This window comes from Muscardinus avellanarius (assembly GCF_963383645.1).
Source record: "Muscardinus avellanarius genome assembly, chromosome: 9".
Lineage (NCBI taxonomy): Eukaryota > Metazoa > Chordata > Mammalia > Rodentia > Gliridae > Muscardinus > Muscardinus avellanarius.
The window spans coordinates 102,805,020-102,829,128 of record NC_137795.1 but is presented as its reverse complement, the minus strand read 5'-3'; the positions used below and the strand labels follow the sequence as shown (position 1 = coordinate 102,829,128).

The 24,109-nt window shown below is 49.6% G+C and overlaps 1 protein-coding gene across 2 annotated transcripts in view; it reads right to left on the bottom strand.

The window, feature by feature from the left end:
* CLCN1 (chloride voltage-gated channel 1) overlaps positions 1-18,096 on the bottom strand; it is a gene marked incomplete at both ends in the record, with an annotated part of 34,929 nt that extends 16,833 nt beyond the window's left edge. Inside the window, 12 exons of one of the 2 annotated variants that reach the window (XM_080700918.1) lie at positions 1,103-1,252; positions 1,490-1,574; positions 1,873-1,974; positions 2,193-2,277; positions 2,530-2,655; positions 9,002-9,080; positions 10,118-10,195; positions 11,233-11,366; positions 11,592-11,720; positions 12,236-12,367; positions 12,783-12,903; positions 17,796-18,096. In XM_080700918.1, the coding sequence (XP_080557044.1) occupies positions 1,103-1,252; positions 1,490-1,574; positions 1,873-1,974; positions 2,193-2,277; positions 2,530-2,655; positions 9,002-9,080; positions 10,118-10,195; positions 11,233-11,366; positions 11,592-11,720; positions 12,236-12,367; positions 12,783-12,903; positions 17,796-17,975 (1,401 nt within the window). The remainder of the gene's footprint in view (positions 1-1,102; positions 1,253-1,489; positions 1,575-1,872; positions 1,975-2,192; positions 2,278-2,529; positions 2,656-9,001; positions 9,081-10,117; positions 10,196-11,232; positions 11,367-11,591; positions 11,721-12,235; positions 12,368-12,782; positions 12,904-17,795) is intronic. The other variant, XM_080700917.1, reaches the window with a different exon arrangement.
* Positions 18,097-24,109: the final 6,013 nt, after the last annotated feature.

Here is a 24,109-nt window from a genome sequence, read left to right as displayed (position 1 = left end):
TTGAAAAGCAGCAGAAAACAATAAAAAAAATTTTCAACTGCAAGCATAAAATTAGCCAAAAATTGTTGATCAAGTGTTATGTACTTGAGACATAGTATGTGCTTAATAACATTTATTGAACAAATGAATAAATGAACCCACCATATCATAACTATAATTAAGTGACTCATATCCTGGGAAAATATATATTCCTAGAAGGTTATCATAAATGATAGCATGGTATTCAAAAGCATGAAAATTTAGTGTGAATATATGTATATATGAACCCTAATATACAGAAAAATATGTTGGGTTATTTAAGCAAGACATACTATTAGTAAAAGAGTAATATCATAAAAAGGGTTGGGGAAAGGCAATCAGCAGTACTAACAGATGTAGCAACCAGGAGTGGAAATTAAAAATATCTTTGTATATAAGGTAATAAGTGAAAAGACTATAAATATATAATCTTTGATGGGCAGGAATAGAAAAGAATGGATGCAAAAGTATCAGCTTTTCTTTCCTAATTGAAGTTAGGAAAAATGGTTCGAGCATGGCAAAATCCTCAGAGCCTCTCTACCTAATTGGAGAATAAAACATTTACAAAGATTATCGTCACTAATAAAATTGATTGGAATATTTGATCTCTTTTGAAATTCTAGAAAAGAGATTAATCACAGACTGGGGAGAAAAAATATATGTGCAAATCACCTAAAAATACATCATCAGATGCATGGAGAATAGAGCGCATCATTGTGTCAAAATGGGAGGGATTGGTTGATTAGCTGGAAGTTTCCACAGTCATCTATGTTGCTAAACTCCATCTCATCCTTGTTTACTTGGCTGCTGCGATGCCTTAATAAGATAACAAGTGGAACCATCAGAAGGGTTATTCTAATTAAGCCAAACATCACTAAGTTGACATGAATGTAGCAATTAACCCAGAAGCCAGTCTGCTTTAAGGAGACAGGCAACTTACTTATGCACGGCTTGCTAATGCTTTCTCTTTAGGTTGGAAGGAGACCAGATGGAGTTCCACCCCTTGCTACCCTCTGCAAACCCTGGGCTCCTGGGCTGACAGCAGACAGGGATTTAGGGGGTCTGTGGTGTGAGGAGGCAGTACCTTCATGATGAAGAAGAGGAAGATGATGATGACGACGTTGACTTGGGGGTGAATCCACGTGGCAGACTGGCCCAGGCTTTGGGGGTCACCCGCGTGTTTTACCCACGTGTTGTTGTCAAACAGGGTGCTGATGGCTTCCCGGGGCATCAGCTGTGAGGGTAAGAAGCAGAGGGGCAGGTTCCCCAGGGATTTAGTGGGTCTCCTTTTTTAGGGTACTTGTTCACCAGTCTCATTGTCCAAGGGTCCCCTTTGCCCTTTTCTCTGGGAGAGAAGCCAGGGCAAAACTAGGTTGGCTTGAAGCCAGAGCTTCTCCTCCCTTCCTGGCCTCGGGACCTCATCAGTGAGCGCCAACCTGACCCCCAGCCCAGCCCTCCCCCCAGGGCTGACCTCTCCAGCCATGAATTGGCCCATTCCTGGAGGAAAGGTGAATGAGGCGATGACAAAAGTCACAATTCCAGGATACAGCAGGCGGCTGAAAAAGGAAGAGCGTTAGTCCTCCCCAGCTCAGCCAGCCCGCAGTGAGCAGCACACGCCACCTGGCAGGCTCAAGCTTCCTGTAGGCCACTGTTGTCCTGTGCTTTCAACAAAGAGCATTCTCTTTGCCAACAAATACAATCCATGGGGAGCCCCCTGCCCGCAGTATCAGAGCTTCTGCGGTTTCAGCCAATGCTACAGAGAAGCATTTAATGTCTTCAGCAGAGATAAAAAGGGAGGCACTCTTGGGAAAGCAAGAAAGTGTGTGGGTCGGGAGAGGGAAGGGCGTGACTCACTGCTTAGCGAGAAACTGGCTGAGGGCCTTGTGCTTTCGGACACCGAGCATGACTTGGCGATGCAGATACACAAACACAGCTCCCAGGAACCCACAGCAAATCCTGAGGGTGTGAGTGATAGGGCTGGAACCTCACAGACATAACGCTCCTCCATGGGACCCAGCCCAACAGGGGTACAAGCACCAGGCTCCCAGTTTCCCTCCCCCTGCCTTCCTCCCCTCACGATGGCCGCCCCATTTCTTGCCAGCCTGGAGCCCTTCCCATGCACAGCCTCACCCCACTCCCAGCTCACCACACCCAGAGCAGGTGGCCCCACTGACCCGATGACGGCAAAGGCTGGGAGCTCCTTGAGGTCGAAGGGGAAGTCCATCCGGAAATTGGTTCTGAACAGAGCAGTGATGGTGACTATGGGATGGGAAGGTGGGCATTAGGGTGGCAGCACCACAGAAAGACACAGAGGGAAAACAGAGGCCCTCGGATTCCAGCTCTCCTCCCCTTCCTCCAACGCCCATCACTCTTTTTCTCTTTAATTTCCTATTTCTCTATGCACAACCACTCAAGGGTTGTACTCCTAGATCTTGGTCCCACTTCCTGTAGCGCCCCCGTGCCCCTTGGCAGCAGCCCTTTCAACCACCTCTCCCTGGGGCCTCCTGTTACCAGCATCCTTATTCCACACCGCCAACACCCGGAACACAAAGGCGCTGAAGGTGGCTGCAAAGAATCCTCGCCAGTAGTTCCGGACAGCGAAGTAGGTAGAGGTGACCTCGATGCTAAATAGCACTCCTGGGGGTGGGGGAGAGGTCAGTGTATACACTCCCACAGTCCCCACTCTTCCACGAATCTGAACCTGCGTCTGCATCTGGGGTGAGCAGCGATGGAAAGGCGCGATCTCCCAGTGTTGGTGCTGAAAACACACCTTCCCCAGCTGGCAGGAATATGGAAATTCAATGACCCTCCACCCCCACATGGGTTCAAGTGGCCATGCCCTCCCCACCTCTTAGGATGGAGGGCTGAGGAGGGTTCACAGCTGTCAGGTGTTCATGGTGATTTAAAGGATTCTCCAGAAAGATATAAAGGGGGGAAGCTTCCAGAGCAGGTGCTCAGCAGATTGTCACACAGAGCTCAGGACTGGCAGAGACTCTCCTTGACACTCCCGCCAACCCCCCTTCCTGCTGCTGAGGCCTAGGGCAACTTTATGAGAAGTAAGAAGAAGAGGGGGTTCGCTTAAGCCGGTCATACTCAATACTCCAAGATAATAAAAAAGCAGAGGAGCCATTCAAACTTAAAAATGATTAATAGAGAAAACCTGACTTACAGGGACGCAAGCATAGGGCGGGGCAACATTAGAAGAAGATAAAAACAGTCCTGCTTAGAAAAGGTGGGTGAGATAAGGAAGCCAACCAGTCATTCTCACTGGTACTGTTTCTGAGAGGAGATGCTGGAGCAGAAAACGAGGAGGAAGACATATAGAACAGGAACGGGGGGGGGGGGGGGCAAAGGAAGGAAGGTCGATGAGGTCCTAAGAGCAGCACCTCCGGCTGCAAAGAGAAAACTCTGAGCACATGAAGAGTAAGGGGTTGGACTTTGACTAGATGCAATGCAAAAAGTGATGACAAAATTACCAAAAACCTGGCTAAGCCTCATCTCTAGCACAGACGAGGAAGGAGCCAGGGAACTCGGCACATGATGGAATGAAAGATGAGGCTCCGCAGCACCATGGCCAGATCTGTTTCATGTTTCCATGGTGAACCTTTGTTGGTCTACTCTGACCAGGTACCTGACCCCCTTCTAGCAGCATTCAAGTCACACCTCCCCAATCCCTCAAGGACCTCACTTTCTCTTCTGTGAAGACTGTCAGCTGGTTCTATCGAGCCAGGTATGCCAAGGGCATGGTATCCTGATAGGTACTTCCTTGTGTACCTATTGCTATGGAGTTTTTGTTTGTTCATTTGTTTTTGGTGTTTTTTTTTTTGTTGTTGTTGTTGTTTTAGTGGGTTGGTGCTAAGAATTCAACCCATGGACATTTGGCCTCTGAGCTATACCCTCAGCTCAATTTATTTTGAAATAAGTTCTAAGTTCCTGAGGTCTTTGCTAAGTTGCCAAGGCTGGCTTCATACCTGCAGCCCTCCTGTCTCTGCCCCTCACGTCCTGGGATTCCAGGCCTGCACTGCGACTGCTCCACCTTGCTGGAGGATTTCTAGTGGTTAGCCCCAGGGTCCTCTTCTCTGGGAGCCACCCTCAGTCTTCCTCTTCAGGTACAAACCATCTCTCCCTCGTCTTATTATCTCAAAATCTGGGTGACCAGAGCACCTGCCACTTGCAGATCGAGTCATTTGTTTACATTTCCTACATAGTACGGTGCCTGGCACGTAGTGAGTGTTCAGTTTCTGTCCTAGGAATGAGCAGGAGAGGAGACGGAAAGGACAGGATAGAAAACACAGCGGTGGAATTTCACAAAGCTGAGCCCACAAGGGGAGCCCTGGGGTGGAGCTCTGCCGGCCGCTCCCACCCCACTCTTCGGCTCCACTTGGGAGGCAGCTGCCTTGTGGCCTAAGGGGAGGACCGGGTGGGCATCGGGTGGAGCAGGGCTCTCTCCTTTTCTTTGCCAGTCACAAAAGTAAAGGCAGCTTTGATTTGCCTGGATTAATCTATCCAACTGCTGAATATTTTACAACAATTTTTTTTTTTAAATCCTGGGCTAGGTTTTCTTTCCCACGATGGGGATCTGGGACACTTTCCCTAGCAGTCTGTCATTGTATGCTCAGGAATGAGAGCTAATTTTAATATTAGCCGGAGCCAGACATAAAATGTGCTAAGAGGAAACAAAGCTTGAAAAACACAAACAGCTTTTGGAGACTCTGCTCTTGGGCCTGGAACGCTGCTCTCTTCTCTCACTCTGCAGAGAAAATGTTCTCCGTTTCCTCTACAGGCTCCCGTGACTCTGTCCAACCCAGGGCCAGTCGTCGGTCCCCCGCTTTTGCTATTCATAGACATGCTCTCTCTCTCTATTGCACTTCTGCGCATGGGCTCAGCTACACCTACGTGCTACCAAAGAGCAAACCTGTGTTTTTGACCCTGTTCCTGGGTTTCCGACTCACTGCCCAGTTGCCCACTTGGGCATGCCATGGGAACTCCAAACAGCGTTCTCAGAGTGAGATTTATCAGCTCCCGCAGACCTAGTTCACTTCTCATCCCCCACTAGGTTACTAACACCTCCATCTGCCCAACTGCCTCGGCTGGCAACCTGGGTGTAGCCTAGATCCCATCTCCCCCCTGAGGCGCACATAAAGCCCGTCGCCAGGCTGGATCAGTTTTATTTTCTACAACTCACATCTGTCAGCCTCTTCTCTATCTTCTCTACCTCTGCCTGATCTAGCCTCTTGTCATCTAGCATTAGGACTATGACAATAGTCTGCCTGTTGCTCTTAGACTAATCCGGTTAATCCACAGGCCAGTTCTATCCTGCACCCAAGTGCCAAAGGGATTGGATGAATATGCGAAGCTGGCCATGTCACTTCCTTGTTCAGACTCCTCCAGTGACTTCAATTCACCCGCCACAGCATCGGCTAAATCCTACCGGTCCCATGGGGCAGTCCCTGCAGAACGGGACTCTGGGAAATGCCGTGTACAGCCGCGCTTCGAGTATTCACATGCATGTGGGCATCTCAGATGTTCTGAGAACGCTTCTGGTTTTTGTTTGTTTGTTTTTGCAGTACTGGGGATGGAACCCAGGGGCATTCTACCTATTTTTTTATTCTTTATTTTGAAACAAGTTCTCACTGAGTTGCAAAGGGTCTCACTAAGTAGCTGAGGCTGTCCTCAAACTCTGATCCTCCAGTTTCAGCATCCCTAGTACTGGGATTACAAGTGTGCCCTGCCACTCCCAGCTCCCCTTCTTTTTTTTTTTTTTTTTAACTATCCATCTAACTAAGCCTTTTTCGAATGATTTGACCTTGGAACCATTTTTACACATTATGTCTATTAAAACCACGAAGATCTGTGTTCTATCAGACACCTTCGGGCAAATCCTCGCCTAGAGAATAAAACCTACAGACTTGTGCACTGCCAAGGAAGGCCTCTATGGATCTGGCCATTTGCCTGTCCAGATATGCTTACAATTATCCCTTTCCATTCCCCTGAAACTCCTCACCTATTGTAATGAAACCTCCCCAGATCCTTTTGAGTGTGTGTGTGTGTGTGTGTGTGTGTGTGTGTGTGCGCGTGTGTGTGTGTGTGTGACTGGAGATTGAATCCAGGGGCATTCTACGTATGAACTATACTCCCCCAGCTCTTTTTTAATTTTTACTTTTTTAAATTTGAAAATGTCATCTTGCTAAGTTCCCGAGGCCAGCTTCCAACCCGCAATCCTCCTGCCTCAGCCTCTTAGGTACTGGGGATGACAAATGTGCCCCTGGCCACAGTTTCCCCGGCCTCACTGTCTTCCTTGCCAGTTGCTACTTATTTAACTAAGCTTCATATCAACACTGCCTTTCTGCAACGCCTCCCCGGCTCCCCCAGGCAGCCTAGGAGTAGGTTTCTGTGGCACTTTGCCCAGGCAGCCATTGGGACACTCGCGTGGGCTGTGATGATCCGTGTACCTGTCTCCCTTTCCAACCGTGAGCTCCCTGAGAGCGCGTGGGATTGAGCACGGCACCTGGCACATAACGAGAGCAAAAGGTGTTTATCACTTCAATAGACTGTTGAATTCTCTTTCTTTCACCAGGGTAAGGAATTAAGAGTTGCCTACGTTGTGAATAAATTAGTACTAATTTATTTCTTCCAAAATGATTCTATATTCACAAAAATTAAATCAAGTAATGCCACCTGTAGAGACATTTATCATTTGTCCCTTAATACGAACAGCCTGAGTACAGTTTCTTAACTTTTAAGTGCTTAACAATTATATTGGTCAAGAACAATGTTTTATTTATTTATTTATTTTATTTTTACCGTACAGAGGATTGAACCCAGGGACCTTCGAGCTCTAAGCTACATCCCCCAGCCCTATTTTATTTTTTATTTTGAAACAGGGTCTCACTAAGTTGCTGAGGCTGACCTTGAATCTATAATCCTCCAGTCTCAGCCTCCCAAGCACTGGGATTACAGACATGCTCCACTACTACCAGCTGCAGTGTTTTATCTGTAACTTTACTATGGGATTTACCTTTCCTCTAACCTCCAACAGGAGTAAAACTCACCTTTCTTATTCACCTCAGCAACTCCAGTTATATGGAGAAAAGGCAGATTATCTTCTAAAAGAATCTGCTTAAAGCTGGGTGTGGTGGCACATGCTAATCCCAGCTAGGAGGCTGAGGCAGGAGGATTGCAGGTTCAAGGACAGCCTCAGCAAGTAATGAGATTCTCATTGACCCAGTGAGATCCTGTTTTAAAAGTTAAAAATAAAACATGGCTGGGGCTGGAGCTCAGAAATGTCTCTGGGATCAATCTCTAGTACCCACCCCACCCGGTCCCAAAAAGAATCTGGTTAATAAAAACAACAGTACCAACGTGCTTCCTGTTTTAAGATTTTTTTAAGGCCTTCTGGATTTGGAAGGCTAAAGAGTAAGCAAAGGCGAACATGAGCATAAATGTAAGTGTGAACGTTTACAATGTAGAAACTCAAACACACTCCCCTGTACTGACAGGGACTAATGACTTTAATGGCTGTAGCTGACAGCAGGGTGTAAGCAGGATGCCAGCCACGCTCGCTCCTGGTCTCCCTGTGCGCACACAGAGGCACAGCGTTAGCACAGGGCATCATGGGAGATTCTCATTAACTTTGAACTCTGACCCGTGCATCATTCCCCGCCGTATTAGCTGCCTAGGAGACTCCTCTCTGAAAAGACTGATCACAGTTTCATAACTGAAAAGAAACTTCTCACAAATGGTCATTTAAAAACTAGAGCCAGGTGTTGGTGGCACACACTTGTAAACACAGCATTTGGGAGGCTGAGACAGGAGGAACCAGGTTCGCGGTCAGCCTCAGCTACTACTTAGTGAGGCCCTTTGCAACTCATTGAGACCCTGTTTCAAAATAAAGAATAAAAAATAGGGGTGGGAATGTAGCTTGGAGGTAGAATGCCCCTGGGTTCCGTCCCCAGTACTACACACACACACAAACAAAACAAAACAAAACTATATGTTCTTCCTGCAATTTTGTTTTTGAATTACCAACTTGATCACCTTTTTTTAAATCACCAATAAATCCATTGAATGATTTATGGAATCTCTGCCCTGTTGGTCCAGCTACAACTGGTTTTGACGAATGACTAAACAGACAGCTCTGGCTTCTCTGACCACATGCATGCTAGTCATCCGTGATAAGAATTAGTGGAAAGACCATGCTTGCCTTACATGGGTAGAAAGAGGTAAACTCAACTGTAAATAGCTACCAAGCAACAATTTTGCTTCAAAACTCCATAAGAGCTGAGCATGGGGGTGCACACTTGTAATCCTAGAATTTGGGAGGCTAAGATAAGAGGATCACAGGTTCTTGGCCAGCCTTGGTAACTTAGCGAGGCCCTACACAATTTAGTGAGACCCTGTTTCAAACTAAAAAGTAAAATAGGACTGGGGCTGTAGCTCAGAGATAAATGTTCCTGGGTTCAATCTCCAGTCACACACACACACACACACACACACACACACACACACACACACCAAAACAGAACCCCAATGCTCTCATAAGGACCCCTCCTATAAAATCTGTTATTAATATACATAAGGCCCACCTAAACTCCTATGTCTATAATCTTCCTCGGAGAAGGAAGTGCATAAGGTCTCCTGTTGAAGATGTAAGAGGTGGGGGCAAAGGTATCCGATGACACAAAGAGGTTCTACTACAAGCTAGGCAACCATGAAGCCTGCCTTGTTCTAACGCCCAGCAACTTACTCACAGAATAACCTCCCAAGTCACTTGCCCTCTCTAATCCAGGTCTCTCCTCTGTCATCTCTCACTCGCACAGCGTTGGCAGGATTTGATGGGAAGGGCTCAGAACACTGCCACCACATAGTAAATGTTTGTGAAAAGTCAGTTGTTCTTGTTTTAAAGGCTATTCTAGTGCTTGGTGAGGCTGACAAGCCCCTCGGGTGCACGGGCCGGGCAGGGGCTGAGGTGGGGGGCACTTGCCTCCAAGTGGTGTTCCAAAGCAGCAGCCGACCCCCACGGCGCAGCCCACCGTCAGGATGTCGGTGTAATAGTATGGCTGCTACTGGGGAGAGACAGGCAGAGAGGCAGGTGGCAGGAGGAGGGTGGGGAGCAGAGAGAGGGAGAGGAGAGGGATGGGGAAGGAAGTGGCGTTAGAGTACTGCGTCATAAGGAACCCCCGGTCCCACTGCCTCTGGGACTCCCAGGCCAGTGAGTTTGGCAAGTAGGAAGTGACCTCACGATTCAAGGTCAAAATAGAAACCGAATTGAAGGTGAAGCAGATAGCTGCTGGGCAGGTCAGTCAGCAAGTGACCAGAGGGGCCAGAGAGGGGTCACTGCTGGTGAGCAGGGGCAGTAGCGAAGGAGACAGGCCAGGATACGGGACAGAGATGTGTCAACCAAGCCTGCAGGAAACAGCAACCCGCCTCAAAAAGAAAATGGCTGTTTGGTGGAAAAATACAGGTGTCTGGAAGTCAGGAACTTCCGTCCATGGGTCACTCCCTGGATGCCCGCCCACTGGTCGCTTTGGTGAGCACGGCCTCCTCCTTTCCACAGCTAGGGCGGCCCCTGACCCCCCTCCGAGCCCGGCTCAGGCGAAGGGAAGGGAGGAAGTGGAACTTGCCTCCAACAGGGGCCGCAAAGCAGCATCCCACGCCCACCGCGCAGGCCGGCGCCAGGAGGTCAAGCTGCCCAGGCACGGTCTGCAACAGAGAAGCAGCCACACAAGGGAGGGGTGGCAGGTGGGCTGGGCAGGGGCAGGGCAGAAGGGAGACCAGCATGGGGCTCTGGGATCGCAAAGGGATGAGGGCAGCATAGGAGGGCACATGGAGGGGGGCCCGACCGACATGGGAGCGCGTGTCCCAGCAGGGCAGCAGGAGGGCTGGCCTGGCCAAGTCACCATGCAGGGGCACAGGTCAGGAGAAGGGAGGCATTACGTGGCTGGGGTGCGTGCGGGAGCAGGTAGGGAGGACAGGAGCGGAGGTTAGCGGGCGCCCCTCCAACCCCCGGCCAGCCGGAGCAGAGACAGCCTTCGCGCTCCTGTGCACCCACAGCGGCCTCTCCAACCGCTCCCTGTGCATCGCCCTGTCCCTGCCTTACCTCGTAGACTCCGCAGAACATGGACATGAACTTGCTGAGGACAGCGGCACAGATGCTGGCGATGTGGACAAAAGGGCCCTGGAAGAGAAGGGGAGCGCCAGAGGTGAGCTGGCCCAGGGGAGGCTCTGCAGAAGCCTCTGAGCTGCTCCAGGCCCGCAGAGAGGTGCTAGAGAAACAGAAGTCAGGCAGGATTTCTGCCCTGGAGCACTTCATCCCAGCGAGGAAGGTGATGATAAACCCAATGTTACCCAGGGCCAGGACACAATCAGGGGCCAGTGAGGACAGAGATGGATGGATGAGGCGACCTGGGGACCTGTGCTCAGAGAAGGTCACCTGGGGAGACCTCCCTGGGCTGACACCTGTGAGCTGCATGGGTATGAGGAGGAAGATTGTGCCAGGCAGAGGGATCAGCCGGGGCAGGATCCTGAGTGGGGACAGGCTAGAAGTGGCCAAGGCACTGAGGGACGAGAAAGAAGCCTGTGACCACGGCGGTAGCAGGCCGGGAGGCTGGAGGACGGGACAGACTTGAGGATACAGATCAGCCCAGGTGAGAAGTTCAGGTTTTATTTTAAGGGTATGGAAAGCTGTTAAGAAGTTCTTGACCAGAGGGCAGACGTGACCTATTCCATTTTTAAAAGATGACTGGCCTGCTGTGTAGAGCTACGACAGGGACTAAAGGATGGGACGGAGGGGCCCGGGGGTGCCGCCTTCAATGCAGCACAGCCTGTTTCCAGGGCTCCATTTTGATTTTGAGTGTTAAAACAAGAGAATTGGTCTGGATTATCACTAAGGGGTATCTTTTCTCCCAGGGGACATTAGTTGTCACAAGTAGGAGTTGCTCCTGGCATCTAGGGTTAGAGACCAGGGATGCTGCTAACATACTCCAATGCACAGGACCATCCTTCCAGCCCCAATGCCAACAGTGCCCAGGCTGAAGGACTTTGCTATAAAGCCCCTGATGTTTTCGTCATTCGACCCAGGGCAGGCCCTTCTGAGCATCCCCGTCCCCGCTGGCCTTGGGCCCTGCTTTAGTCCCATCTCCAGGGGCGGCTCCACCCTCTGGCTGTGTGCCCTCTCCTCAGCCCTCACCCAGCGCATCCTCGACACATCCTCACCTCTTTCCCCACAGGAATGCCGCTGCCCAGCCCGGCAGTGAGGGCCACCACCTTGGCCACAAAGGCCTTGAGCGTGAGATATTCCTTCAGGACAACCCCACGAAGGATCGTCTTCATTTCAGGGATCCCAGAGCCTAAAAGTTGTTTTTTTTTTTTTTTAAAGTATTGTTTATGGGCTCAGACTAGAGATTAAACAGGAAGTAGAAAAGAAATGGGGTTGGGAAGGCCAAAGAGGTGGGGGGGAGGACCACGGCAAGGCCACCGAAGGGCTGGACGTGGGGCCGGAGGGCAGGAGAAAGTCAGAATGGACCAGTCGGCAGGCAAGCAGATTGTGTGGGAGTCTTCTAGAAGGTTCTCACCAACAGCCTGGGGAGAGATGAGGTGGCAGAAGAGGGCACTGAAGAGGATGAGAATAAGCGGGAAGGTGACCCAGGCCAGGTACTGCAGGGGAAGGCTGGGCTTCATCTGCGCGTAGGTCCACTTGTAGGCTGCAGGGACACGAGCCTGGGTCAGATGGCGGACGAGGGGCTGACCGTGCCGGCGACAGCCCTGCCAGCCCGCGCACACCCACAGCACTGCGCAGCCCTCCCCGGGGTACCACTCCGGCTTACATGTACGAACCTGAGTTGCAGGAGGTGAAGCACCTGTTCAAGGTCACTTCATGGGGTCGTACAAGTCACATGGAGTCTAAGGCCATGGGATGACCAGCCCACCCAGCTTGGCCAGCACCCAAGGGGTTCCAAGGACTCCGAACTTTCAGAGCTAGGACTGGGGAGATCCCAGGGAAACTGGAGCAGGTGGGCCACCCTTCTGCAGGGGCACCCACAGCTTGCTTGGCAGCAGGTAGAAGGACATGAGTACTGAAAGTGGGTCTCGGGTCTTGATGAATTTGGTCTTGTCGAGGGGCCAGCATCGCACCTGCCCCCTGTGCAGTATCCCCTACTCAAATACACCCAGCCTGTTCTTAGGGAGAAATCCAGAGACGCTGTCCAGGAGAACCTACCCTGGAGGCTCTTGGCGCTGACATAGTCCATACACCAGCTGACCAGAGCCATCAACAGGCCCAGGAGCACCAGAAAGATCCAGTCTTCCCCTAACTTCCTTCTCACCACCTGCTCCAGGCGGTGGATACAATCTAGGAAGAGAAGAAGGTAAAAAAGGGAAAAAAAAAAAAAGAGAAAGCAGCTGACCAGTCACTACTTTGGGTGCCTGGCTGAAGAGCAGAGGGAGGAGTTGGGCCTGTCAGGTCTTGTCTGAACACAATTAGTCCCCAGATTTCTCCTCCGCACATCTCTGCCAATTGCTGCCTGTCCGAAGGCACCGAAGCCAATTCCCCATGAATACACAAATTCCCTTCTAAAACTCTTTTCTAGGGGCTGAGGGAGGGACAGTAGGAGAAGGGAAGAGTGATGTACCCTATCCTCAGTGTTTAGAGGAGGGCTTTTACATGTGTGTGGACAGAGGAGGGTATGCACAATGGGACACCCAAATTAATCTCATAATCCCTGTACCTCCTATTCCAGATTCTTTTATTCCTCAGGCCCCATCACCTTGGCACTTAGAATAGTGGTCCTCATCCTTGCTGTCCAAGGTAGAACTGGAGCCCATCTTCTTGGACCTCCCCATGGCCTGCTCCTTGTCTGAGAATTGCCGTTGGTAATGGCCATAAAGCTGGATGGGAGGAAAATGGCTAATGTCTGTTCTGCTGAAGAGTCAAAAAAAATAGACAAGCCAGATGTGGTGGCACATGCCTGTAATCCAAGTACTTGGGAGGCTGACACAGGAGGATCACAGGTTCGATGCCAGCCTCAGCCATGTTGGAAGACTCCCAGAAACTGAGACCCTGTTTGAAAACCCAAAATGAATTGGTGTGATAGCACACGCTTATAATCCCAGCATTCGGGAGGCTGAGACCTGAGGTGGTTTGTGGACAGCCTCAGCTACTTAGTGAAGCCCTCCACGACTTAGTGAGACCCTGTCTCAAAATAAAGAATAAAAAATAGGGCAGGGGGTGTAGCTTGGAGATCGAATGCCCCTGGGTTCCATCCCCAGACCCGCAAAAATAATAAAAATAAAAATTAAACATTAAAAAGGGGCTAGGAGCATATCTCAGAGGTAGAATGCCCCTGGGTTCAGTCCCTAGCTCTTTACTCTCAGCTGCTCTGACTACTGGCTGCTGAGGGCTGCAGGGCACTTCACGATCAGCCCTGGCTCTTCTCTCCTATCTCCATCCCTATGTTTTTTGTTTTTCACATTTTCTCATATCCACCTTGCCTTCCAGCCAATCCTTAATGCGTGCTCATCGTGCTCCTAGTAGCCTTCATCAGAGGCTGATTTATTTTCTTATTCTTTTTTTTTTTTTGGTGGTACTGGGAATGGAACCCAGGGGCATTCTACTTCTGAGTTACAACCCCAACCCTATTTTTTGTTGTTGTTGTTGGTGGTGGTGGTGGTACTGGGGATGGAAACCTTTCTACCTCCGGGCTACCCTCCCAGACCTATTTTTATATTTTTTATTTGGAAACAGGGTCTCTTAAGCCAGCAAGGCTGGCTTAGAATCTGCGCGATCCTCCTGTCTCTGCCTCCCAAGCGCGGGGATTATCCAGCCCTATTCTTTATTTTGAAACAGGGTCTGAGTTGCAAAGGGTCTCACTACGTAGCTGAGGCTGGTCATGAACCCTGATCCTCCTGACTTAGCCTCCCAAATGCTGGGATTACAAGTGTGCGCCACCACGCCCAGCTCGAAGAGAGGCTTGTTTCTTTCATGGCATAGAGGCGAAGACAACTGTGCTGGGACTGGGCATCCTATCAGGAAGGTGCTTGCAGCCTCAGTCACTGTGCTTTCTGCAGGTCTCCATGGTTTTCCATATCTCCATTGTCCCCTTCATCCATCTCACAGCCTGGGTTCCTGATGTGGACTGGGGAGAGGAGGCTGGCCTAGCTAGCAGATGCCTTTCTTTCTTTCTTTCTTTCTTTCCTTCTTTCCTTCTTTCTTTCTTTGTGCTAGGGATGGAACCCAGGGGCATTCTACCTCCCAGATATACTCCCAGCCCTATTTTTCATTCTTTATTTTGAAAAAGGGTCTCACTGACTTGCAAAGGGCCTCACTATGTAGTAGCTGAGGCTGTATGAGAACTGCAATCCTCCTGTCTCAGCCTCCCAGATGCTGGGATTACAAGCATGCACCACCTCATCCAGCTGGCTTTTTTTCTTAATTGAAAATTTTACATATGTATAGGAGCTGATGACGTGGTTGCACTCTGCCTGATTTGATTGCCTTCCCTGAGGAAATGGGGACCTTTAAGCTTGGATCAAGCCTATCCATCTCATCTCCCAGAGTCTGTAGGCACAAATAGAGACCAGGCCTGATAAGGCGAGTCTATTTGCTTCTTCCCTAAGCCAGGTAACCAGGCCCCACGGACAGGTGGGGAGGGTAGAGCAGCACCTGTTAGATCGAAAAGCATCAGCATGTGTGTGTGCAGAGTGCACAAGAACTTCAACCACCTATTCTTTTGGTTTGTTTGGTTGTACTGGGAATTAAACCCAGGGGCATTCTACCTCTGAGCTACACCTCTACTCTAGTTGTTGTTGTTGTTCTTCTTCTTCCTCTTCCTTCTTTCTCCTCCTCCTCCTCCTCCTCCTCCTCCTCCTCCTCCTCCTCTTCTTCTTCTTCTTCTTCTTCTTCTTCTTCTTCTTCTTCTTCTTCTTCGGAGGGAACCCAGGTGCATTCTACCTCCAAACTATATCCTGACCCCAGCCCTATTTTTTATTCTTTATTTTGAAGCAGGGTCTCACTGAGTTGCAAAGGGCCTTGCTTAGTAGCTGAGGCTGTCTGCGAACCTGGATCCTTCTGTCTAAGCCTCCTGAATGCTGGGATTACAAGCATGTACCACCACTCTTGGCTCCAGCTCTTTTAATTTTTTATTTTTATCTTATCTTTTTTTGTGGAACTGGAGATTGAACCCAGGGGCATTCTACCTCCAAGCTATACCCCCAGCCCAATTTTTTTATTCCTTTTTTTGAAACAGGGTCTCACTGATTTGCAGAGGGCCTAAGTAGCTGAAGCTGGCCACAAACCTGTGATCCTTCCATCTCAGCCTCCCAAGTACTGGGATTACAAGCGTGCACCACCATGCCTGGCTTTTATTTTTTATTTTGAAAGAGAGTCTAGCTAAGTTGCTGAGGCTGGCTGCAGACCTGTGATCCTTCTGTCTCAGCCTCCTGAGTACTGTGATTACAGGTGTGTGTCACTGTGTCTGGCCTCTGGTCACCTTAAGTTGGCTCTACTCACCACCATAACCCTGAGCTCTAAGGGCCGGCAGTCTAGGCCATGTTGCTGATTCTGGGAGTGCCTAGAAGAGATCTAATTTCACAATATGAGCAGCAGAGTTTGGTGCCTGGGTCTTGAACAGCACACGTGAATTGCTCTGATCATGGCTCCTTTGCCTCCTGGGATGAGGTCAGTGATGGGAGGAGACATTCAGAAGTAGAAATCACTCCCCATAGCAGTCAGAGACCTGGGCCTGCCCCAGCTCTCAGAATTCTCAGGCTGATGGAGGTTGGGCAAGCAAGTTCTTCCTACCAAAACCTGGACGAGGAAAATGCTACATCCCAGACCCGTCCTCCTGGCCCAGTGGTAACCACCACACCCTTGGCAGAGGTAGGCGAGGGGAAGGGAGAAGTCAGCCCCCTGGGCTAGGCTACTAGCCATGTCCTGTGTGGGACATGTTCGCAGTCCTCCGGGGTGTGTGGAGGGATGAGGATAAAAAGGGGAGATCAAACAAGGTTCACAGAATACTGACCACTGTTGTTTACCTGAGGGATCATTATACCATTCTCTCTGGTGCGAGTCTAGAATTTTCCATCATAAAAATTAAACAAAAGCTGGGTGTGTCGGTGCACGCCTGTAATTTCAGTAGCCCTTGGGAGGTTGAGACAGGAGGATCTCGGGTTTGAGGTTATCCTCAGTAATTTAGCATCACCTTCAACAACTTAGCAAGACCCTGTTACCAAATAAAAAATAAAAAGGGCTAGGGGTGTAGCTCGAAGATAGAACACCCCTGGGTTCAATTCCTAATGCCAACCAATAAACGAATAAGTAAATAAATGAAGCAATAAAGAACAACTTTTAAATTCGTAACTGCTTCTTTGCTTTCAAAGCCCTGTGGAAACCAGCTGCACCCCACTCCCCAAACTGACTGCCGCTCATTCCCATCCCAGGCTCCTGGCCACTTGCCCAGTGTCCTTCCTCTCCCCAGGAAATGCCCTAGCTGGGCTTTCACCCAAGTTGTCACCCTCCCCCTCCAAAATGACCTGCATTTGGGGTGAGAGTGAGCCCAAGGCGGGGGGCAGGGACCTTCAGTCTAAGCCCAGCGGTGCGTTCCAAGGCCTGGGTCAGGCACCACCATCTCCACAAGGCCTTGGCTACTGTGCTACTGGAGACTGTACTGACAGCCGAGTCCGCTGCCCCAGATGCCCCCAACGTCGCCTCTGTGATTACCCTTGGGAATGTGTCAGAGACTTAGGATTCTTTTGATATTTTGTTATCATCGCCGGCACAGCCCACCCCCTTGGGTTCCCAGCCCAACACCTACAGGAGCCATAGGCTCCCTGTCTGCAATAACTCTTCTCAGGCCTGACCTCCCGCCCCTCTGGACACTCCCCGGCCTCCATCACACTGCAGTGGTTGAGGTGAGGGGTGCACACACCACCCTGGCCTGTAAATATGCCAGTGCAACTTCCTCTCTCCCTCCGAGTTCCCCTCCCCTGAATGCCTGTAACCCACCAACACCCCCATCTGGAGGATGCTCCTCCCTGGACACCCTGATTAGTTTGCCAGCCCCTCGCTGGGATCACATCGCACCGCTGCACCTTTCCAGGTGCCTCATAATAGGATCTTAGCTGATCGCTCTTGTCACCTAAAGGCTTTTTTTTTTTTTTTTTTTTTTTTCAGTCCTGGGGATAGAATCCAGGGCCATGAGGTCATAAACATACTAGGCAAGCTCTACCACTCAAACCCCTAAAAGCTTGATTCCATCTTTCTGTCCATTTTGACTTTGGTAAGCCTTTGACCATTGATAAGCCATTGGTCTGTTTTCACTACTTGTCCCAACCCCTCTCCTCTGTCTTCTGCAGAAGGAGACGTGTGTGTGTGTGTGTGTGTGTGTGTGTGTGTGTGTCCTGAGGTGGTCTGCATGGCAGAAATCTCCGTGTCAGCATGTGGGCGAGGGCATGGAAGACGCTGAGCACACAGTGGGGTGGGCTCCTAAGGAATCACTGTGTGGGGTTACATAAGCTCCAGCTTGTCTGTAAGAGTCCTTCTACGGCTCCCCTTAGACAAGGTAATTCCGTTAGTACAGGCTCTGTGGACGTGCATATATGCCGCTGTAAGTGCACACTTAGGCAACCCCAGAACTTTCAAATATTTTCATATTCTAACATGTGACTTTTTTTATTTCCAGTTAAATAAACATTGCTCCCTCTTTTCACCCACTTGCTAACTTCCCCCAGCCCCTGGCACCGCCGCCTCCCCTCTGCACTGCCCCCTCCCCTCTGCCCTTTACCTGCGTGGGGTGGACGTTGTGACGGGGGCCTGCGTCCTTATGAAGCCGGTGCTGAAGGCCCCCGTTCTCACTGGGAAGTCCATAGCTGGTGCAGTGTTCAAAGGGCATGTACTGGTACTGGGGGGCACTCCCCCACCAGGTTTGTTCGCCCTCGTGCTGCTGGGACTGGGATCGCTCCATGAGGCCTTGCCCCCGGCCCCGGGCAGGCCTTGGCCTGCTTGCGCCTGTCCTCCCCCCAGGCCACCTCCTTAAGCCTCTGTTCTCGCCTGTCCCCAAGGCGTCTGGGGCAGCATGCCCACCTCCAGCTATTTATAGATGCCTCTCCATCACATGACACCCCCCCCCCACGGCCACATCTGATCTGCCTGGGGTCGAAGCAGGTGTGAGTGCTGTGCGGGTGGGGGCTGGGAAGAGGACCTGCGGGACAGCCCACAGGGAATTCCCTCCGAGAGCCAGCCCTGTTGCCCCTCCCTGGTCACTAGTAGGCTTCCAGCCCCAGGTCACTGTCCCTCTATAAATATCTCCCCGACCAAGATGGGAACTGTGTAGTATGCTCTAGCTGTGTGCAGTCGGGTGCACTAAAGACCTCAAGGCTCTGCCTCCCCTTCAGTCAAAGCGCGGAAAGCGAGGGGCTCGGTGCTGAGTGGAGACTGGCGGGCCAGGAGACTCCAGGCAGGTAACTCACCTGGGAGAGCAGCTGATGCTTCTCTGCCACCTTTCCACGTTGGGCTGTTGCCAGTTCGGTGTCTTTGCAGGGTTTAGCCTTCATCTGGATCCTGAAGTACCTGGCTGGTTCTCCCAACCTATTCTACCTGTAGCGTTCCCCTCCAGCTGTCTGCTCTCATCTGCCTGAAGCTGCTAATAACCCTGTGGTGCCATCCCCTGGATTCCAGCCTTATCACCCACTGGGTGTGGAACACTGTGGGAAACAGGGGTAGTAGCCCTGGGTTCTGAAATTTCTCCCATTTCCCAGACTCACGTGCCAACCACATTACCAGCTCAGATCTACTGGGAGAAGCCGAGCCAACATCTCGATGGCAGTGCCCGTGACATCTCTATCAGGGGGGTGAGATAACAGGGGAGAAGAGGAAGTCAGCCAGAGGCATGGGGGACGGTGGTGGGAAGGGAGCCCGTGTTTCTCATGGTGAGCCCAACACACAAAGCATGATGGGGAAGTGAGCTTTCTGTTCTTCCCTCTTCAGGTCAATAAATCATTTTGACCAAGGCCAAACTGCTCCATTTGGCATCATATTTCTTCCATCAATTTTCCTAAGAAGACATTCCTTCTCTGTGGATTCCTCCCCATAGCAGGAAAGCTATTTACTGAGGTGACATTTAGAGCCACATCGCCTAGTGAAGTCTCTTCCCAGGGCAGTCTGAATTCAGGGAATGGAGGGAGGAATACCAAACATCTGGCCTACTGTACAATTTGAGCTAAGCTGGCTGGAATCGCCCAAAGAGAGCAGGAAGATGGGTACCATCAAAAGCACCTTTTCCCCAGTACTTAGCATCACTAGTAATCAGAAAAATGCAAACCAAAAGCACGATGAGGTCTCACCTCTCACCTGGTAGGACGGCTACTCTCAAAAGGATAAGACAGGAGGCTTGGCAGGGATGCAGAGGAAAGGGAACTCTCGCACACTGTCGGTGAGAATGGACATTGGTACAGCACTTACGGACAACAGTATGGGGATTCCTCATAAATTAAAAATAGAACTACCATATGGCCCAACAATGCCTCTTCTGAGGTATATAGCCAGAGGAAAGTAAATCACCATCTCAAAGAGGTATCTGCACTTCCATGTTCAATGCAGCAGTATTTGCAACAGCCGAGATAGGAAAACAACCCAAGCTGTCAACAAATGAGTACACGAAGAAAATGTGGTGCATGCACATGAGATATTACTCAGCCTTAAAAAAGGAAGTTCTGCCATTTGTGATGACATGGATAAATCAAGAGGACATTATGCTAAGTAAAATATGCCAGATATAGACAAACACTGCCTGATTTCACTTATATACTGCATTATCGCACATAGAAGCAGAGGCTGGCTCAGGGAAGTAGGCACTGGGAGAAGATGGCCAAAGGGTAGTTTCAGTTGTACAGTTCTGGAGATCTAATGTACATGGCGAGTATAACTAACAATATTATATCATGTGTCTGAAATTTGCTAAGAGGGTAGAGCTTAAGTGTTCTCAATACACACACGATCTTAGGTGTTCTCAATACACACGCACACTCACTGTGAATTGAAGGTTGTGTTAACTGCTTGACTGCATTGGTCATTTTACAATGCATATGTACACCACACACCCAGGTGTATACCTATGTATGGACGTATGTATACATAAGTGTGGACAACCTCCGTTTGTCAATTACATAACCAAAAAGATGAAAGGCTCTATCTTTTCTAGCATCAGTCCTGTAAATCTTGAGGCCTAAATCCACCCACAAAGATGACAAATGTGTCCTGCTTCAAGGGACTCAGTGTTCTGTGATGATAACCTGTCTTTTCTGCAGACATTAATAAGGGAAGATCTAAGGAACTGGTATGAAATGAAAGAGGTATTCTTAATAAATAAAATAAAATGTTATATATTTGGAGGGCTTAGAAACAGAAAAGATTTTTTTCTTTTTTTTTTTTTTTTTTTTTTTTTTGCTTAGTTATGGACTCTGGCTTTCCAGAACGAAACCAGTTTCCCTAGGACATTATGAGAAACAAATTATCAGATACAATTACTACTTCTTTACTGTTCCTGAGAAAGCTAGGTATCTAAAGCAAAACAGAACAAAAAAACTGGGTCACAAGCTCTCAGATTTAAAAGCAGAGTTGGGCACAGTGGCCGCATCTATAATCCCAGTGCTTGGGAGGCTGAGACAAAAGGATCACAGATTTGAGGCTGGCCTCAGCAACTTGGCAAGATCCTATTTCAAAGTAGAAAATAAAATAGGGGAGGGGGTGCAGATCAGAGGTACAATGCTCCTGAGTTCTGTACAAAACAAAAACAAAAAAGAAACAAAACTTGAGGGCAGAGACCAGACACCAGAAAAGCACACAGCTGACGGGCTGAGAGGAAGCGCATGTCTAGAAGCAACACCTGCAATCACAAGAATGTTTGAGGATATTCTTTTTTTTTTTTTTTTGGTGGTATTGGGGTTCCTGGAAGCCCTTCTACCTCCGGGCTACACTCCCAGACCTACTTTTATATTTTTATTTGGAAACAGGGTCTCTTAAGCCTCCCAAGGGGTACAGCACTTGCCTGGCTGGTGTGGGGGCTTGGGTTCAAGCGCCAGTGTGCGCATGTGCACGCGCTCTCATACAGACACACATAGACACACACACACACACACACACACACACACACACACCGTTGGCGCTTGTTCCTTGGACAGGTCTCTTTCTCCCCCTTCTGTTCTGGCTACCTTGGCCAGTATCTTCAAAAGTAAATATTCAAAATCGGATCTATATAACTCTAGAGTCTATCCCTTACGATTATGTAACATTGTTTTGTTTTTTTGTTAATTGAGTCTCTGAAACTGATTTTCCTTTTCTGGATGGGAAAAAAAGGGAGGGGTATGATTCCCTCATGGGATTGTGAGGAAAATAAATGGAATGGAAAGGTCCACGTCAGCGCCCACATCAGACTAAGCTGCTGGTCAATTACAGCTGTGTTATCTTCCTGTGTGGACAGCTCCTCTCCTTTTGATAGCAGTTTTGGTCTGATATTTCATTTTTTGATTCCTGTTTTCCTCTTTAGAAAACAGGATAGGGAAGGGCAGCAGGCAGCCCCCTGCTCAGGGAGGGGGATAATTTTAGAAGAGAATGCCCTGGCAGAGGTAAGTGGAGGAAGGGAAGAGAACTGTGAAATTCAACCTGACACCCTTACTCAAGGGCAGGTTGGGAAGGACACGAACTGCAGACCAGACAAACACTGGTCTGTAATAACCTCTAATAGACCTACCACAGCCCTCACAGCCTTGCTATGCCGAAAATGGCTACTCTGTCCCAGGAACTTCTTAACTTCTCCTAGATTTTTGCATCCCTCCCTCCCTGGAGGCTGTTTCTTCTCACAGTACCATCAGCTGGTTTTAGTCTTCCTCAGGCCACACCCACTTCTGTCTGGTGGTGTCAGGGCCACTCAGATGTTCTTGTGCTCCATCTAGACAGCTACCTCTCCTCTTTATGCCCACCAACATCCCAAGGTCCATCCACAGCTGCCTCCTACCCAAATGCTTCTACAGAATTGCCCACCTCTTGCTAAAACTGGGGCCCATCTGCACCTGCACACGTGCCTCTCCAGGTGTGTACAAGAGCACACCAACCTACAGTTCATTGCTTAGGACTCTTCCATGCAGCCCTAAATTCTCTTGTAATCTCTGTCCACTATCTGAGAAGACCCCACTACCCCTTTCTCTCAACCTCCTATTGGAGCCCAGTCTGCTACTCCGGCCTCGGCCCCATGACCCAGTAAGCCAGAACATACACTGCTTAAGACAGGCCCACGCCTGCATGTAAAAAAGACAGCAAAATAAGGGGGTTTCTGCTTTGGTATACCTTGTGAAGTGGGAAGAAAAAGGGGCTAAGAGAAGAGAGGTGGGCTTCAGAAGACTGAGCATGAACAGACGCAGAAGTCAGGCACACACCAAAACAAATAGGAACATTTATTTGGCACCTCATGGCAATACAAAATCTTGGCAGTGGAAAGTGGAAAGGTTGTATCACTCAAACACGACCATCCTATACCGACTTGGCAGCAAGTCTTCAAGCCAGCTGGCTCACAGAACAAACATTGATCAAGCACCTTGACTACTACAGGCCTAGCGTTCTGCTAGGCACCATGGGAGATGTGAAGAAGTTGTCTCACACAGGATGTGTCTTCAAGGAGCTAAAAATACCAGTGGATAAAAACAAAACACCTGGAAAAACAGTACAAATACCAAACTGTGTACATTGTCAACAGGAACATTTTGCCCAAAAGTAGGATCCTAGCTAGGGCTGATTGCTGGCCTTCTTCCTTCATTCAACAAAGAAAGACCTAGTAAGTGCCAAGCACTGGGTATATACTGAGAGTTCCTGCCCTCTTGGAGCTTATAGCTTAGTAGGGGACATAAAAACAACAAATATACAACTGCAAGTTGCAGTAAGTGCAAGGAAAGACTCATAAAGGCCAGGTGTGGTGGTGCACACCTATAATCTCAGCTCCTCTGGAGACTGAGGCAGGAGGGTCACAAGTTCAAGGCTGGCCTGGACAACTTAGTGAGACTCTGTCTCAAAATAAAAAAAAGTGATGGGTGTATAGCGCCCTTGAACTCAATTCCCAGAACCAAAAAAGAATTAACAGGACGTAGTAATGAAGAGATACAAAAGACTTCTGGGAAGGCCTCTAGATTAGAATAAGTAGTCACTCAGGCTAAGAGCAGCAGGGATAGGAAGTGCAGGACATCTGAGAAACTGAGGCGACTAGAGCTGGAGAACAGGGGGAAATCAGCAGGGAGAGCAGTTTGGGTCTGTGTGAGGTGTAACAGGAAGCCAGTGTCAAGCAGGAGAGTAACATCATCAGATTTATATTTGAAAACCCAAAGCTATTCTGTTACATGCAGAACCCACTAGAGAGGGCAAAATGGAAATGAAAAGGCAGGCTGTAAGGAGGAAGATAGCACAGAAGCAAAGATAAAGGTTTCTAGGCTGGAAACAAGGAGAAGGGAGCTAAGACCACATAAAATCACAGGAGCGGAATGCAGGGACAAGAGGCCGCGTTACACCCTAAGCAGCCAACCGTGCGGAGAAGGAGCATTTCGGAGGGATGGCGGCAGCACCAACGGGGATGAACAGGTAAAGGGAGAGGTAACCAGGAAGTACACACACGCCCACATCCGAGGTACAGTCTGGCTGCACGAGGAGAGGAAGGGACACCTCACAGGACAGGAAGGAGGAAGTGGGTGCGGTGAGCAGGAGGCACGCCATGCTTGTCTCATTCCAGTAATGGCTCAGGGAACGAGTGCCCAAGGAAGATCTTCAGGACTTCTGGGAGAAAGACATGCAAACTCCACCCTCTGCAGGAGGCTGGGCCCCTGTACACCAGGAAGCCGAGAGAAGTGGAGGAGGCGTCCTCCCCGGGGCCTGCGGTCCTGAGGGGCACGCACAGGCACTTCTGCTCGCTCGCAGCTGCAGGTGCGTCTCAGTCTTGCCTCTTCAAAGTCAAATAAATGCCTCCGGTAACTAAGGGCACCTCCCGAACTCTCACTCTGGGGGGAATGGGGCCGTGGATATGAATGGAGGAACAGACGATGATCTCTGAGACCGACCATAACA